Below are 18079 nucleotides of genomic sequence, written 5' to 3'. Positions count from 1 at the left end.
TTTAACCCTTATTAAATAAATACAGGCAAAACCTCAACTGTAAGTATTTAAGCACTTTCATAAATGTGAAAAGGCCTCTAGGTACCAAGATCCTGGCATTTTGGAAAAAAGGCAGGAAGCTACTTTGGTTAGAACAGAATGAGCAAAGGAAGATTGGTAGGAGATGAAGTCAGGGTTACAAAGAGAGTACTGACAGAACTAATTTCCATTTTAAATGATCACTTTGACTAATGTGTTTAAAACAGACCACAGAGAAACAAGAATGGAAACACAGAGACCAGTTTAGAAGGAAAGCAACAATCTAGGCAAGAGATGATAGTAGCAGAGTCCAAGGCAGTGGCAGTGGAGGTAGTAAAAAGGGGTCAGACTCTGGATGTACTGTGAACAGCTGAAATGGTTTGTTGACATTAAATGTACCAGTGCAGGAGAAAAAAGAGTTCAGAAGTACATTTATAAACTGTCATTACTAAGATAGGGAAGACTACAGGAGGTTTTACAGGGCATATTAAGAACTTTAATTTTAGATATTTTAAGTTCTTCAAATGGAAAGTTCATAATTCTTCATATTTGAGGATATACCAGAATGCCATATAATAATTAAAAACCAGTCAATTAAAAAAAATAGGCATTTTGGCAAACTGACCAAACTAACCTACAGCAAGAAGGAAAAGAGACTAAATGTGGAAAATTTCAATGAGGAATAAGATATATAGAATTTCCCTTCAGCCAGAAATTATTTTGTGTTTAAAGAGCAATCTGAAAGAAAATTATTACCAAAGCAAGGAAGGCAAGGCCTTTGAGGAGACAACTGTAGCACTGCAGCTATAGCCCACAGAACCACGTAGCCTCCCACACCTGCCACTCCTGGGCCACTGTTCAGCGTAGCTGCCTGCTGCGCCCACATCCCGCGAGCAATGTCGCTTCACGCACCAGCGCACACATCGTAACTGGACACAGGACATTCGGGTGCTGCACAACTGCACTGCCTGACTGATGCTATTGGCGCAATGCAGCAGCCACCACTTTGATGTGGTCTTTTTTTTTTTTTTTTTTCCGTCTTTACCTTGAGGACATTTTTTCATTGTTTTAGAGAGAAAAGAAGAGAGGAAGGGAGAAAAACATTGATGCGAGAGAGAAACGTTGATTGGTTGCCTCCTGTACAGGTCTGAATTGGAGGTGAACCTGCAGCCTAGGTTATGACCTGACTGGGAATAGAACCTGCAACCTTTTGGTAATGGGACAACGCTCCAACCAAGTGAGCCACACTGGCCAGGGCTTGATGTGGTGTTCTTTCCTCCTATGGACATTTCTATCAGAAGCGACTGGAATTTGCCCATCAAAAGAAATTTGGTTGGTACTCCCGCAATTAAACGAAATAAAAATTAAACACTGCTTTTCCCTCCGACTTGAACAAATTTTGTTCAGAAAGAACACTGGAAGAAAGGGAAGGATGGCTGTCTGTCATATTATGGAGCTGGCCAAGAACTTCATTCAGTTTTTTTCTGTATGACAGCTCTAGCAGTGATTAGTTGTCTTTAACTTCATTCAAAATAATTTTGTTAGATTGTATTGTGACAGCTGCCACCATCGGTGTGCATTAAAAAAAAATTTACCAAAACTGGTGAGAATTTTGTGTAGCCATTTTAATACTGAAGATGGAAGAAAATACGCAACATTTTTGGCATGTTATGCTTTATTATTTCAAGGAAGTTAAAAACACAACTGAAACACACACAAAAAATTTTTGTGCAGTGTATGGAGAAGTTGCTGTGCCTGATCAAACATGTCAAAAGGGGTTTGTGAAGTTTCTTGGTACTACTGACATTTTGGCCAAGTAATTCTTGCTGTGGGGCTGTCTTATGCATTGGAAGATGTTTAGCAGCACCCCTGGCCTCTCCCACTAGAAGCCAATAGCAGGAGATAGCCAACATACTCAAAATATCCAAATCAATAAAGTTATTGGTGAAAATAAAAAAATGTGTCTTTTATTTAATGGAAAAACTAAATGAACCCTTTGGCTCATTTAGCCAAACATTAACTGCTGATGGGCTCTCTAACTTTTACAAGAAGATACGCTGCATTTGTAAGACCAGAACTTTTTCTTTAAAAAGTAACATCCTCTGAAGGAAAAAGGGCTGAAGAAATCGTGAAGTTAAGAAACGTCACAGATTAGTGTCCACATTCCACATCACTGTTCGAAATTCTAACCAAAAATACTAGAATGTTTAAGTGGAAGAGACCTCAATGAACACTATCATTTTGAATACCCTAAGAAAAACAGACATATATGGAAGCCAGAAAATGGAGAGCAAATACATATATGGGTACTGAGTATTTCTACAAAGAGTTCCAGCACTAATGGAAGAAAAGCAATGTTTAAAGAATAATTTCCTTAAACTAAAGAAAACACTAAATTTTCAGATGAAAAAGGTCCATCATATTAAAAGCAAGATTAACAAAAAGTGTCTATACCCAGATGTACAAGTGCAACTATGAATTTCCAATAAGTAACAAAGACTTTCAGGAAGAAAGAGATTACCCACAAAATCAGGTTTCTCCCAAGTGACATAGAGTAACAAGATACAACCAAACGGTATACACAATATTTTGAGGGGTAAGGTAACAGTGACTGAATGATTCTATATTAAGTCATTTATGAAAGCCACATAAATAATTCTCACTTATATAGAGCTGTGAAGAATTCTACTGCCTTTGAAAAACTGTATTCAGAGATGTACTATCAATAACTGGAAGAGCCCTGACCGGTGTGGCTCAGTTGGTTGGGTGTCATCCAGCAAAACAACAGATCGCTAGTTAAAGTCCCAGTCAAGGCTCATGCCTAGATTGCAGGTTTGGTTCCCAGTCAGGGCAGATGTGAGAGGCAACTCACCAATGTTTTTCTCACTCTCTTTCTCCCTCCCTTTACCTTTCTCTAAAAAAGTAAATAAAATAAATTCTTGAAGATTAATTAAAATAGAACCTTTTAATATGATATAATGAACATGGAATTATTTAAATGTAGAAAGTAGATTTGAGTAACTAATGTAAACATGGTTAAAAAGCATTGAAGTTAAAAAATATTCAATTTTTGATCTATTTTATAAGAATCCATTATTAAAAATGATTTTTTGGTTCAACAAAATATGCGACTAAGAGGAACAAGTCTTTTCAGGGTAAAAAGAACAAGTCCTCTCAAAGAACCTGATGTTCCACACAGTGATAAAAAGAAAACACACACACACCACCCCCTCAAAGAAGGGGCAGATTCAAAATGAACTGTTACCAGTAAAGCAGATGACAAAACATTTAAGTATGCCTTAGTTCTCAACCAACCAAGAATTTTTATAAAAGATAATGACATTGGAAAAAGATGTTTGTATTTAGGTTTTTCCATGACATAGGAATAAAGATAAGAATTAAAACTTCCGTGAGAGTTTCAATCACTTGCCATAAAGAATTAAAAGGAAAAGGAGGCTTCTTGGAGACTACTTACGCTTTACAGATAATGGAGTGCTGAACCTCAAACTCCAAATTAGTAATAACAGGGCACGTATATACTCTAGTGGCTGATGTATCTGGTAAATTTTCTTCTCCAGGAACAGGTTCAGTTTTCCAAGTTTTATTTAATTTTTCCATATCTTCTTTTAGCTGATCTAAGCACTGACTTAAAAATTCATGAGCATCCTAAGAAGGCATAATATCTTTTATCAGATCAAAACATTTTTTGTCACAGTAACAGCTTATCAATACTGTGATTTACTAAAACCAAGCACTTGAAAGTCAACACATTATATTAACAAGGTCAAATTTACTCTAACAGTTTACATACTTTGTGAATAAGAACAAATGATGAATTTTATATTTACTATCAGTGAGATTAGTATGAATAAATAATTGAATCACTTCTTGTTTTTTTTAAAGTTGATTTTAAAAAATAGCCTTTGTAGCTAAAATAGCCCAAGTTGCTGCACTGATAGACCACATGTGTATTATTAAAAGATGATAAAATACATAGAAGAGTCACACTGAACCTTACGAGAAATCCTCAGGTTTTCCAACCTGTGATGAACACAACATATGTATACAAATCTCACTTTAAAATAAAAATACACACTAAGTGTATTTAGTGTGTTTTAGGTAACGCACTGAAATCACTTCAAGTTCCCCTATTTCTAAAGTGTTTAAAAACCGCTGATACTCACATTCTGCATATAACCAGAAAATCTCTCTGCTGTAGCAGAAATGGCATTTTTAACTTTCTTGAGTAAATCTTTTTTGGTGTCTGAATTACAGGTATCTTTTTTAACAAGCAAGTGTGCAAAGCGCCTGGTAAAACAAAAGAGAGCAGTTTCACATGTTTTATAAAACACTGAATGGTATTATATTTTAAAGACTGTTAACATGGCACATTAAATTTTAAGTGTCTAACAAGGGGAGGGTAAGAAGAGTATGGGAAATGTAGAAGCCAAAGAACTTATAAGTATGACACATGGACATGAACTAAAAGGGTGGAATGTGGCTGGGAGGGGGTGTGCAGGGTGGAAGGGATTGAAAGGGGAAAAATGGGACAACTGTAATAGCATAATCAATAAAATATATTAAACATTTTTTAAGTGTCTAAAACTCCATTATTCTATGATCAATAAGGTAAAAGGTTACTTAGTAAGTACATAACAGTTACCTGATAAGTGCATTGGGTGGAATTTTCTTCCATGGGATACCTTGTTTAAGCAAGTCATTTGCAAATGACTGGAGTGAAAACAGAGATTGTAAAATAGCATTCATGTAGCAGGTATTTCCCAAGTTGGAGAAGCTGAAAACAAACAAACAAACAAAAAGTTTTGAAGACGACGGCAGTTCCTAAAGAATGTTCACTAGAGCAGGGGTTTCTCCAGTAAAGAATGTATCAGAATCACCAGGAGGGCTTATTAAAAGACATACTGCTGGGCCCCAACTTCAGAGTTTCTCATTCTGGACAAAGGTGCAAAAACATGCATTTCAGAAAGGATCTCAGTTGATGGTGATGCTGCTGGTCTGGGGACCACACTATGAGAACCACTGCATTATAATGATTTAGTTTTATCTCAAGGAAAACCATACACTTTCAAATAAACACTAAAAAGGACTAGGGAGTATACTGGCTGAAGCAGCTTAGTCAGTTGGGCATCGTCCTACGAACCTAGCTGGTGAGTATTCCTGGTTGGGCTGCACGCCTGGGTTGTAGGTAAAGGTCCCCTGGGGTGTGTGTGGAAGGCAACCAATGGATGTTTCTCTCTCACACTTGCCCTCTCTTTCTTCCTCCCTTCCCCTCTCTTAAAAGAAAATTAGTAATGAAATAAAAAAATAAAAAAGTAAAAATTTTAAATATGTACCATATTTTTCCGACCATAAGACACACCTAGGTTTTAGAGGAGGAAAATAGAAAAAAAAAATTTGAAGCAAAAATGTGGTAAAATATTTAATAACGTAAGTAATGTAATATTTCACCAATGTAAATGTAAACAGAACTCAACGGCAGCATTAACAACCATTATTCCTCCCAAATTGGGGGTGGTGGTGGTAGTGGTTGCGTCTTATAGTCCAAAAATATGGTATATACATAAAAAGGACTGGGGACTTATCCAAAGAGCTATTTGTTCTTAGAACCACTGGGTTATAGAATACAGGGTGGGGCAAAAGTAGGTTTATAGTTGTGAGTACACAAAACAGAGTTTATTCTTATATTATTATTTCTTAATCACTGTATTTTCTACAGGAACAACTGTAAACCTACTTTTGCTTCACCCTGTACATGTTGTGTTTAGCTTTAATGGGTACTACACCACTATTTTTTTTAAGGTTTATTTTATTCTCATTTGAGGACACGTTCATTGAGTTTTAGAGAGGAGGGAGAGAGAGAGAAGCATGGATGGGAGAGAGAAACATCATTCAGTTGCTTCTCACACAAACCCCAACAGGGGACTGAACCTGTAACCTAGGTGGCTGCTCTGACCAGGAATTGAACCAGTGACCTTTCCTGTACTGTCTGAGAGGCTGAGATTGCTAAAATTTTAGGACCCAAAAGGAGGGAGACATGCAAAGAGCTCCAGACATCTACACAGAACACTGCTTGAGAATTTAGCTAAATAGCAACCTGTGCATGCTTAGGGTAAAGCCCCATGACACCAGGCAGAACTTCAAGGAAAAGAATGCTTACTGGAGAGCTATTAAACCAATCTCCAGCTCTCATGATAGATCTAAAATTGTTTGAGTTGCCACTAGTCAGAGGGAACTGAGAGACCTGGATGAATTCATAGGGTATTGGTAGAAACCCCCGAGGGTCCATGCTTTAGGGAAGGAATGAAATTAACCTTAGAGTAAAGGCCCCTCTAGATTTGACCCCAAAAAGCTGAACTACAAGTCTTAAAACAATCAAATCTAATTATAGACAGGGATATTAAAAGTTATATATGCTTCATGTGATCAAGAATGAGAAGGAAAACATAAACACAATGAGGAAAAAAATGAAAGACAGTTAAAAGCCCCAAATTAAACTTCTAGAGCTAAAAGAACAATATTTGAAATGAAAATTTTACTGAATGAGATTAATAACATATTAAACATCAAAGAAGACAGTATCAGTGAACTTTAAAACTTAGCAATACAATATAAAAAATGAAGTATCTATACATTTTAATATAAAATTGCATTTTATATAATTTAAAATAAAATATACCCATATATGTTGTAAATTATTAAATATAATATGTGATTATATTTTATATAACCTTTTGTATCCTTACATATTCTACTTTATTGGGTATCAGGATGGCAATCCCTGCTTTCTCATTGTTTCCATTAGACTGCTAAACCTCTAGCTTCTTTTCTTTATTTTAAAACTTTAAAAATCACTGTTCTAAGATTATCTCTAGTACATAGCACAGTTCAGTTTTGCTTTATGAGCAAATTTGAAAACATTTTTCTTTATTATATGTTAGCCCAATCACATTTCTTTTTTTTTTAAAGGAAAGTTGAGTGAGCTTTTATCTTTTTTTTAAAAAAGATTTTATTTATTTATTTATCTTTAGAGGGGAAGAAGAGAGGGAGAGAAACATCAATGTATGGTTGCCTTTCATGCATCCCCTGCTGGGAACTGGCCTCCAGGGAACCAGTCTGCAACCCAGGAATATGCCCTGACTGGGAACCGCAATCCTCTGGTTTGCAGGCCTGTGCTCAATCCACTGAGCTACACCAGCCAGGGCTCCAATCACATTTCTTGATATTACTGATATATCTGGACTCAACTCTGCCATTTTATGTTATAATTTTACTTACCTATGTGGTATGTTTTAGAAATATTTCTGTTCATTAAAAAAATACTTGTATTTTTTTACTTTAGTGGTTATATCTATATTTATACTTTCTTCCTTGTCTCTATAGCTTATTTTTGAATTATGATAAAATATACATAACATAGAATCTACCATTTTGAGTGTGTAATTCAGTGGCATTAAGTATATTCATAATGTTGTGGAACCATCACCACATTCTATTTTCAGGCCTTTTTCATCTTCTCAAACAGGAACTCTGTCCCCATTAAGTAATATGTAAGTCTCCATTCCCCTACCCCAACCTGTGGTAGCTGCTATTCTACTTCCCGTCTCCATGAATTTTACTCCTCTAGATACCTTATACAAATGAAATCATGTAGTATTTGTCCTTTCGCATTTAGCTTGTTTCATTTAATATGACATCCTCAAGGTTCACCCATGCTACAGCATGTGTCAGAAGTTTCTTCTTTTACAAATAAATTTTTAAAGTATTTTATTGATTATGCTACTACAGTTGTCCCATTTTTTTCTTCCCCTTTATACTCCTCTGTCCAGTACTCCACTTCCCTCTAGCATTCCTCTCCTTAGTTCATGTCCATGGGTTGTATATTTAAGTTCTTTGGCTTCTCCATTTTCTATATTATTCTTAACCTTCTGGTCTATTTTGTACCCCCCAATTATGCTTCTTATTCCCTGTACCTTTTCCTCACTCTCCCCCTGCCCTCCCCCCATTGATAAACCTACATGTGATCTCCATTTCTGTGAATCTGTTCCTGTTCTAGTTGTTTGCCTAGTATTTGTTTTTAGGTTCAGTTGTTGATAGTTGTGAGTTTGTTATCATTTTGGGCCTTGGTGATAATGAACTCTTTTAACTTGACCTTAGCTGGGAAGCATTTATTTGCCCTTCTATTCCAAATGATAGCTTTGCTGGATCAAGTAATCCTGGATGTAGGTCCTTGCTTTTCATGACTTGAAATACTTCTTTCCAGTCCCTTCTTGCCTGCAAGTTTTCTTTTGAGAAATCAGCCGATAATCTTATGAGAACTCTTTTGTGGGTTAACTCTCTTGCTCTTTTCTCTTGCTGCTTTTAAGATACTCTCATCTTTATTTTTTTTTATTTTAATTGTTGTTCAAGTACAGTTTTCTGTAGATTCTCTCATCTTTAATCTTGAGTAATTTAATTATGATGTGTATTCTTGTGTTCCTGTTTGGATTCAACGTATATCCGACTCTCTGAGCTTCCTGAAGTTGTATGTCTATTTCCTTTACCAGGTTGGGGAAGTTTTCTTTCATTATTTGTTCAAGTATGTTTTGAATTTCTTGTTCTTCCTCTTCTCCCTCTGGCACCCCTATAATTTGGATGTTGGGATATTTAAAACTGTCCTGGAGATTTCTAAGCTTCTTCATTTTTTTGAATTCTTGTTTCTTCATTCTGTTCTGAGTGAAGGTTTATTTCTTCCTTCTGTTCCAAATCTTTGAGTCCCAGTTTCCTTACCTACACTGTGGGTTCCCTTACCTTCACTGTGGGTTCCCTGTACATTATCCTTTATTTCACTTTGTAGAGCCTTCATTTCTTCCTTTATTTTGTGATATACTCAATCATTTTTGTGAACATCCTGATTATCAGTGTTTTGAACTCTGCATCTGATAGGTTGACGATCTCCTCACCACTTAGTTCTTTTTCACAGAGTTTTTATTTGTTCATTTGGGCCATATTTCTTGGTCTCAGTGCATCTGTTATGTTGTAAGGTGTGAGACCTTAGATATTCACCAGGGAGGGGAAACCCGCTTCTCTGCATTGTGGCTTTATATGTGGGAGGAGGGGTTAGAGAGGGAACGGTGCCGCTTGTTTGGCTCTCACCTGCTTTCAGTCACTTCCCTTGCTTCCTGCAAGAGGACTGTGCCCTTTCAGGTGCTGTCCTGGTGCTAATTCCTGGGCGTGTGGGCTTATGTACATTCCAGGACCCTGTGGGTCCCTCCAATGGACTCTCCTGTGAGACTGGTGGTTTCTTCCATTATAGCAACCCCCACAGAATTTTACAGCAAGAGATTTTTGAGACTTTCTTTCCCCATGCTAGAACCGAGTTGCACCGTCTCCCCAGCTGTCCCTTCTGTTTTATCCCCAAGCGAATCTGCTGCCTTGCTGCACATCCTCTCCATCCCTCCTACCAGACTGAATTAGTGTTTCTTTTTTAATTCCTTGGTTGTTGGACTTCCATACAGTTGTATTTTTTGGCAGTTCTGGTTGTGTTTTGTTTTTAAATTGGTTGTTATTCTTCTTTTGGTTGTGCAAGAAAGTGAAGCATTACCTACACTTCCATCTATATTTGTACTATTTTTTATAAGTGCCCTTATCTATCATTTCTTAAGTCTATATTTATAATAGACTGTACTTTAAATGGCATCCTTTGACTTACACCTATTACTTACAACACAATTATATTACTCTTTCCCTTTTGTGGCTCTCCTTCCATTTTCTTTTAGTTACAATTGTACTTCCTTGTCAGATGATTTAATGTTTATATACCATCCTCTATGTGTTCCCACTATTGTTTTAGTCTTAGCTCTCCAGTTGAAGAGATGGAATGCCTGCCATTTATTTTTCATCAATACTGCCCTCATCACCTCTTGTTTGAATAAAGCTTGTACTCTAGAGTCCTCAGGAACAGCATATTTTTATACAGCACCTGAGTTTTTCCATTTCAAAACTTATTTTCTCCAGTTTGCATACAAAATCCAATGTTCATCCCTTCTTTCATCAAGCTTCCTGAAAATGATGTTCTTTTATTATCTAGCTCTGAATAATAATGTTGAAAAGTTTGGAATCTATATTTCTTGCCCTTGTCTTTAAAGTCTAATAGTTGTACTAAGACATATCTTGATCATTCAATTTTCCAGGTAGGGAGGGCTTTTTCAATTTATAGATTCAGTAATTTTATTTCGGGAAAGTTTTCCTGGGTTATAGTTTTAAATACTAGCTCTGTTTCACTGTTTTGTTTTTTCTTCAGGGACTCTAATTATACATAATTTAGACTTTCCTTGGCTGTTACCCAATTCAAAAACTTTCTCTCTTACAGTTTATACTTTATCCCATCATCTTCCTTCCTTGATTATTTTTGTTTTCTTCCACGACTCTTATTATTTTCATTTAAACTTGTTTTCCCTTTGGGGATCTTTAATGTAGACTTAATTTCTAATACAATGTTGTTTTTCTTCTCCTCTGTCTTTCTGAGTTCAAGCAACTGTCATTTTCTTCTTGATTGTCCATTTTGATTCTTAGTTGCAATTTCTAATTCATGGTGTTTTCATATCTTCAAATAATTCACGTCTGAGTGTTATATAACAATTTTCTTACAGTTCACATTGGTTTGGGGTTAGCATTTTTATTGGCCTTAATTTTTTTATTCATGCTAATTTTTTTCCCTTACAGTTTGGCATAGAAAGGGCCTTCTTTTTTTTATGTTCTGATTCACTTGGTGGATAGGGTTCCTATTTCAAGCATATCCTCTTCTGTTAGTTTAGTAAAATGTAATTTCTTTAATGGGTTATGGTGGTGGTAAGAAAGAAGGGATAAGAATGTCTTGTCTACCTTTTATTTCAGCACAATCCTTAATTTTCCTCCCATTTTTTTCTTTTGCTTCTAAACCAAGTCTTCAGATTTGGCTGATTCTTTCCCCTAAAAGTAATGCTGCTCTGAGAATGTTACTTCTGATAACATCTACTTTCAAGCTCTTACCTGTAATGACTGGTAAGAACTACCAAGATCCAAACCTATGTTCACCATTATGTATGGCTGTCTCTGGTGTGTCCCCTGCCGGGAACTGGCCTGCAACCCAGGCATGTGCCCTGACTGGGAATCAAACCGCAGTTGTTTGGTTTGCAGGCCTGCACTCAATCCACTGAGCTACACCAGCCAGGACACTTTTATTTATTTTATTATTACTTTATTCTTATTATTTTAATTTTACTTTATTATTTTATTTTACTATTATTTTATTTTATTTATTATTTTATTTTATATTTTATATCTTATCTTATCTTTAGAGGGGAAGGGAAGGAGAGAGGGACAGAAATGTCAATGTATGGCCCGCGCTCAATCCACTGAGCCACACCAGCCAGGGCATTACAGGTCTTTTTTTATGGATTCGGGTCTATTAAGTTATCCTTTCCCTGGCAGTACCTTATTTAAAACAGTAGAAAATGGGAATACTAATGGAATCTGGTTCATTTCTTTACTTAGAAGGTAGATTAAATATCACTTTCAAGAAGCTTGATGAAAGAAAGAATGAACACAGATTTTGTGCCAATCTAAGCTTTTAAGTATGCAAGCTGGAGAAAACAGGTTTGAAGTGAAATGTGATGGTAGTCTCACCCGGTAGTTTTCTATTTCTTTTTTTCGAACAAGTCCTTTGTCCTGAGTACATAGCCTACTTGAAATAGTATACTCTAATGCCTGAAAGAAGTGTGAAAAGAGGAAAACTGTATTTCTAGAGATTGGTACAGATATTAAAGAAATACAGAAGGTAGACAGGGAGACTGGAGCACCAAGAGTAACTCTTAAGGACATCAAAAGGCTCTGAAGGACGTAGATGATAGAGACCAGAAGCAGACTTATAAAATAAACAAAAGGAGGCTATAAAAGTGAGACAAATAAAGTCAAGGTAGGCAAGATCTGGATGAAAAATGATCATAAAATGGGATGGATAAGACTAACATAACAATTTGAGGCAGACCAATCATGAAAAACAAAAGAAATTAAGAATTAATCGAAAGGTAAACATTTTAGAAGACAGAGCAGAAAAGAAGAGGCTCAGAGAAAAGAACAGTAAGCAGAGAAGAAAGTGAGATGTTTTCACTACAAATTTTATGCTGTTCTCTGTTAAGGTATGAAGCATATAAACTACCATGGATAAGCCAAATTGGTAAACACCACTCAGTCAAGTAAAAAAATTATCTTAAAGCTGGTAGAAAAACAGAGTAATTTAGGTAAAATTAAAAACAAACAAGCAAATAGGTTAGGGAAAGGTAATTTGGTAAGTGTAATCAAAGATTTCGCCTGACTGGTGTGGCTTAGTTGTTTGGGCGTCGTCCTACAAAAATAAAGGTTGCTGGTTCAATTCTCAGTCAGGGCACACGCTTGTGTTGCAGGTTCGGTCCCTAGTAGGGGCGTATATAAGAGGCAACCAGCATATGTTTCTCTCTCACATTGATGCTTCTCTCCCTCCCTTTCCCTGTCTCTAAAAATAAATAAAATCTTAAAAAAAAAAAAAATTCAAAGTGCCTTCCTTCATCTTACTAATTATACTTTCAAGAATATTTACTTCAGGGAAATTCCAACAAATATTAAAAACGTGAATATAAAAATCTTCATTCTAGTTTTGATTATAATGGAAAAAAGAAAAATCTAAATGCATACTAACGTGGTTGAAGGTTATATATTAATAATAAGAGGATGTTCATGTTAATGTGAAGTGGAAAAAAATGAGGGAACAGAGAAGTAACATAACACAGTGCCTAAGAACACAAGTGGAGTCCAACTGCCTAGATTTACTACTGCTGTATTACTGACTATATATCGTCTTGAGTAAGTTAATTAACTTCTCCAAGGCTTAGTGACTTAATCTATAAAAGTAGACTTTTAATATATCTAACTTACTGAACTGTTGCAATGATTTAAAGAAAAAAATCCATTAAAAAACTTAGCACAGAGCCCTGTGGCTAGAGTGGCTCAGTGGATTGAGTGCAAGCCTGTGAACTCATAGGTTGCTGGCTCAATTCCCTGTGAGGGTACACGCCTGCGTTGCAAGCCAGGTCCCTGGTTGAAGGTATGAGAGAGACAACGGAATGATGTTTCTCTCCCTATCTATCTCCCCCCTTCCCCCCTCTCTAAAAATATAGAAAGAGAAAGAAAGAAAATCTTCTTAAAAAATATGTCTGACTATCCTATGAAGTAATCTAAAAATTGTGCACAACCAGACTTTACATTTCACATAATAAACACTTTAGGTAAGATACTATTATTATTATACTGTGATCTTATTTTTGTATTAAATAAAAATATAAGAATGAAAGGACTGGGGAGGATATAAATAAAACTTAATACTGAATTATCTCAGAAGTAGGAAGAAGTATATGGGATTGGAGACTACTCATTTTCTGCTTTATGATGAATATTTTATATGTATATATATTCAAAGTTCAAAAATTTGACTAGATAATGAACTTATTTATGGATGTGATAACTCTTTAATAAATAAGCAAGTATTTTATAACTATACTTAACATGATTCCTTTCAACATTTTTTATACCAATGAAAACATACTTCAGTTGAATCACTTTATAAAAAGAAAGCAAAATAAAGAAATTTACCTACCCCTGAAGTTGCTGTTGGTGGGAGGAAAGGGGTACTCTTGGTTTGTTCCAGCCGGTATAATCTTGATTACACCTCAGTTTTTTAACAGAAAGAGGAGCCGGCTGAGGAAGAAATCCCAAACTTCTTTTGGCAGAGGGAATTTGGCTTGAAACGTTAGTCCTAAAGACAAAAAAAGAAAAGAATAGAAAATGAAGAAGCAAAAGAATTTTAAATGATACTTTTTTCCCCTAGTAGATTCAGAGAAGTCAATGTCTAAGGAAAAAAATCTAAATTTGGGGAACTATCAATAATAATGATCAATTCAGGAAAAATTCCACAAGTTCAAGTCTGTTGACAGACTGAAGAGGCAGGTAATATTGTACCTACTTAACCTACAATCAAAGTGATCCAAGTAAATGGCTATTCAGATTTATAGTCAAAAACTATAAATATAGTTTTACTTCTTATTCATTTTTATCTACTTTAAGAAGATCATGCATTAGTTTAGCTGGCCTTAAAAGTTTGGGCAGTTAACTTTTTCCACTATTACAAAAAAAATAACACAACCAATATTACCCAGCCTCTTTAAGAATTTCCTCCAGTTTACATGCTGAGAAGTGAAAATGGTAGAAGTATTTTTAATTTTCCTAAGATAGTGTGATTTTTTCCAAAAATCCACCAATAGTGAATTTCCATTTCCTCACATTGTCTCCCATTACATTACCAATCTAATGAGTAAAACATGATCTCATTGTTATTTTCTTTTCCTGATTACTACTGAAATAAAAAATGCTTTTATAATATAATTGTTTCCTCTTCTCTGAATTGCTTTTTGTAAGCTCTTGGGTTATATATTGGGTTCTAAAAGATTTGTGATTTTTTTACACAGTCTACATTCTAATCCTTGGTCTATTAGATATTTTAAGTTTCAATTTCTGAATAGTAAAATTTATTATTTTTCTTTTATAGTTTCAATTTTCGTGTCTTAAGAATCATTCTGTAGCATAAGTTCACAGAAATATTTTCCTGTGTTAACATTTTAAAACCTGTTTTGGCTCCTATTTAGGTCTTTAGTCTGCTTGGACATTTATTTTTTGTTATGTTGTGAAACAGGAATGTGATTTATGTTTTTATAAAAGAAAACTATCTCCAAACAATTTTCTGGGGAGGAAGGGTGGGCTGGGATGGGAGTAAAAAAAAAAACTGTACTTGAACAATAATTAAATAAATTTAAAATATATATATATATATAAAATAAAATAAAATACAGAAAAAAATTTTCTGTCTGGCTAGGCAATCTAATAGTAAATATCTGGTTTTGTTACTTTAAAAATATTGTGAAACAATATTTATACAAAAAAGTATATAAAAATCAAATGTGTACCACTGTGGTGCAGGATGTCAATAGTGAGATAAGTTGCATGTGTTTTATAAAAACTGCACTTTCAATTTTACTCTGACCTTACAACTATTCTAAAAAACAAGGTTTATTAATTTTTAAAAAAGTAAAATGTAGAGGTTAACAAATTTTTATAAGGCAAATACCTGTGTAACCATCATTAATGTCAAAAAGCCCCAAATGCCTCTTCCCAAACACAACCCTGTTCCCCTACCCTAAAAGGTATCATTAGCTTTCTCAGTGTTATTCCTTTCAGTGAATGCACTCCTAAATACTGTAGTTTGGACAATGCAGGGTATATTTATTTCCACGTTCTTGCTCTCAAACTATCTGCATCTTCTTATTGCAGTTATTTCTTTTATAAATAGCAAATAGATTATTCTTCTTCTTTAAATGTTAATTAATTCAAAATCCAAGCTATCCTTCTCTTTAAAACATTTAGTATATTTTACATATAATACCATTACTGATTTGTGTTAATAACTGTTTAAAAATCTTTGTCTACTAATTGTCATGTTTGTAATTTCTGCCTCAGTACTTGTGAATTTTATCTTGTTGGGTGCTCGGTATTTTAGACTTCTATAAACATTCTTGAATTTTATTCCGGGACGTGGTTAGGTTACCTAGAAACAGTTTGATATATTTTAGTCTTGTTTTTAAGGTTTGTTATGTGGAACCAGAGCAGCAATTGGTCTAGGGATTGTTTTCCTCACTAATGCGGCAAGGCCTTTCTTAGCATTCAAACTGCTTTACAGAACTGGATCTATGCCTGGCTTTATGTGAACTCCCTAGTATTATTCCCTTAGATCTTTTGGGTGGTTCTTTCCCTGGGCTTGGCTAGTTTTCTCACCAGCAGAAGCTGATTGGCACTCAACTGAATACTCAAGATAGACCTTGTGCAGATCTCTGCAATTGTTTCTCTGTGCAGTTTTCCCTTCTGGTACCCCATGTGAACTCCAGCTCTTTGGTCTCCCTGGACTCCTAGCTCCATTTCCTGAACTAAGGAAGACACAAGGTTTTGCATGGTTCCCCCCACCCTGTGTGGCAGTCTGAGAACTTTCTCTAGGAAGAATGCTCGAGGGGCAGTCATAAGGCTAATTTCATTTGCTTCCCATCTCTTAGGGATCAATGTCCCCTTCACTGCCTCATTTCCAATGTCTTAAGATCCACTGCTTCAAATGATTTGTTCAGGTTCTTAGTTGTTTCATGGAGGAGGACACTCTGGTCCCTGTTATTCCCTCTTGGCCAGAAGACCAAGGAAGTCATCTTTAACCTTCTAATATGTCTAACTTGTTGTGGCCTCCTCTCAAACAAGAAGTTAAAATATTTTAATTTTCCTGTATTCTTCCTCACTCCTGAATTTCTTTATATATATATATATATATATATATATATATATATATATATACACACACACACACACACACACACACACACACACATACACACACACACACACACATATATTAAGATTTTATTTATTTATCTTTAGAGGGGGAAGGAGAGAGGGAGAAAAATATCAATGTATGGTTGCCTCCCATGTGTCCCCTGCTGGGAATTGGCCTGCAACCCAGGAATGTGCCCCGACTGGGAATTGAACTGCGATCCTTTGGTTTGCAGGCCCGTGCTCAAGCCACTGAGCTACACCAGCCAGGGCTCTTCTTGTCTATATTTTATTATTACTTTTTTGCTTTTAATACTACCACATCCTCGTTTTATAAAAACTACCAAAATCTATTTCCTGCATGGAATAACCCTGTAAGAATAGTAAAGCAGTTGCCATGGAAAGAGGAAATGCACAACTAGGAGTTGGTAAACAAAGGGGAATTTACTTTTCACTCTAAGCACCCTGTCACTTAGTTTCTATCATATGTACTTATTAGTTATACAAAAAAGTTTTTAAAGTATTTAGATTATTTAAAAATTATTTTGCACACTGCTATTTCTTACTTACACTCTTTTTGATGAATAAATTATCTTTGTATTATCTAAAAACAGCATTATTTGTCTTCATTCTTCAATCACAATTCAGCTGGGTATAGAATTATTTGATGCTATTACTTCATGTCTTCTGTCCCTACTGTTGCTAATGTCAGTCTGCTTTACCCTTACAGATGACAAATTCTCCTGATAGCCTTAAAGAATTCTTTACCCATCATATTCTACACTGTGGATTTTTTAAAAAAACGTATTTGCTGTTTGGCATATGTTGAGGTGGCTTTTCCATGTGTGGGCTTTTATCATTTTCATCTATTATTTGATAAATTCCTTGTTTTAATTCTCCTTAGTCTTTTTTCCTCAAAATGCTATGAAGACATGGAAGGTAGACCAAGGAACCCAATATAAATCTCTTAATTTCATTTACATTCACCATCTCTGCTTTGCTGCATTACATGATCATGCCTGCTTGACCTGCTTAGTAGCTGCCTTAGTCTGGACCTCTCTCTAATCTGCATGGGACTTCCCGCTGGGGGTTCAGAATTATTGTCCCTGTGCAGGTAAGATTAAAGCAGACACCATTCACTGCAATTCCCATTTCTGTGTATTTTTGCTCTCTGCTCAGGGAACATCAGGCAAGCAGCACATTTATGGTTTTGCCCTGATTTACTAGTACAGAGAGCAGTTCTAGACACCTACCTTCATTTGGCTTCACCAGTTCTAGTCTGGGGAAAGTTCAGTTCCCAATCTCATGTTAGTTTTGAAGACCCAGCCCTAGATACATGACTCCTGTCTATGTTTTCCATGTGCCTTATGGAGTCAATCTTTATTCAACATTAGTTTTCTCACTGATCTTGAAATTTTCACCCTATCTTTGAGTGCAGCTTTGCATTAAAAGAAAATTTTAATGCAATGAATACACTCATTCTATTATTCTGAGAAGAAATTTGTACTGCATTTAATCATTTGTAAACCAAATTTAGAAATAAAAAAAAAACCCAGATTCCTTAAAAACCCTTCTAATAAACAGAAATAAGCCAAATTTCCTCCGTCTTAAATTCAAGTAACTTAGTTACCAT

At 35.4% G+C, this 18079-nt stretch overlaps 1 protein-coding gene across 1 annotated transcript in view; it reads right to left on the bottom strand.

Annotated features, from left to right (window-relative positions):
• The window catches only part of USP37 (ubiquitin specific peptidase 37), a 78154-nt gene that overhangs the window by 33825 nt on the left and 26250 nt on the right, over window positions 1-18079 (bottom strand). Inside the window, exons 11-14 of the mRNA XM_053669666.1 lie at window positions 13685-13843; window positions 4682-4813; window positions 4203-4326; window positions 3494-3684 (exon numbers count right to left, since the gene is read on the bottom strand). Of these exons, the coding sequence (XP_053525641.1) occupies window positions 3494-3684; window positions 4203-4326; window positions 4682-4813; window positions 13685-13843 (606 nt within the window). The remainder of the gene's footprint in view (window positions 1-3493; window positions 3685-4202; window positions 4327-4681; window positions 4814-13684; window positions 13844-18079) is intronic.

This window comes from Artibeus jamaicensis, unplaced genomic scaffold, assembly GCF_021234435.1.
Source record: "Artibeus jamaicensis isolate MK-2021 breed Jamaican fruit bat unplaced genomic scaffold, CSHL_Jam_final contig_1015, whole genome shotgun sequence".
Lineage (NCBI taxonomy): Eukaryota > Metazoa > Chordata > Mammalia > Chiroptera > Phyllostomidae > Artibeus > Artibeus jamaicensis.
This window is presented reverse-complemented; position numbering and strand designations above follow the sequence as displayed.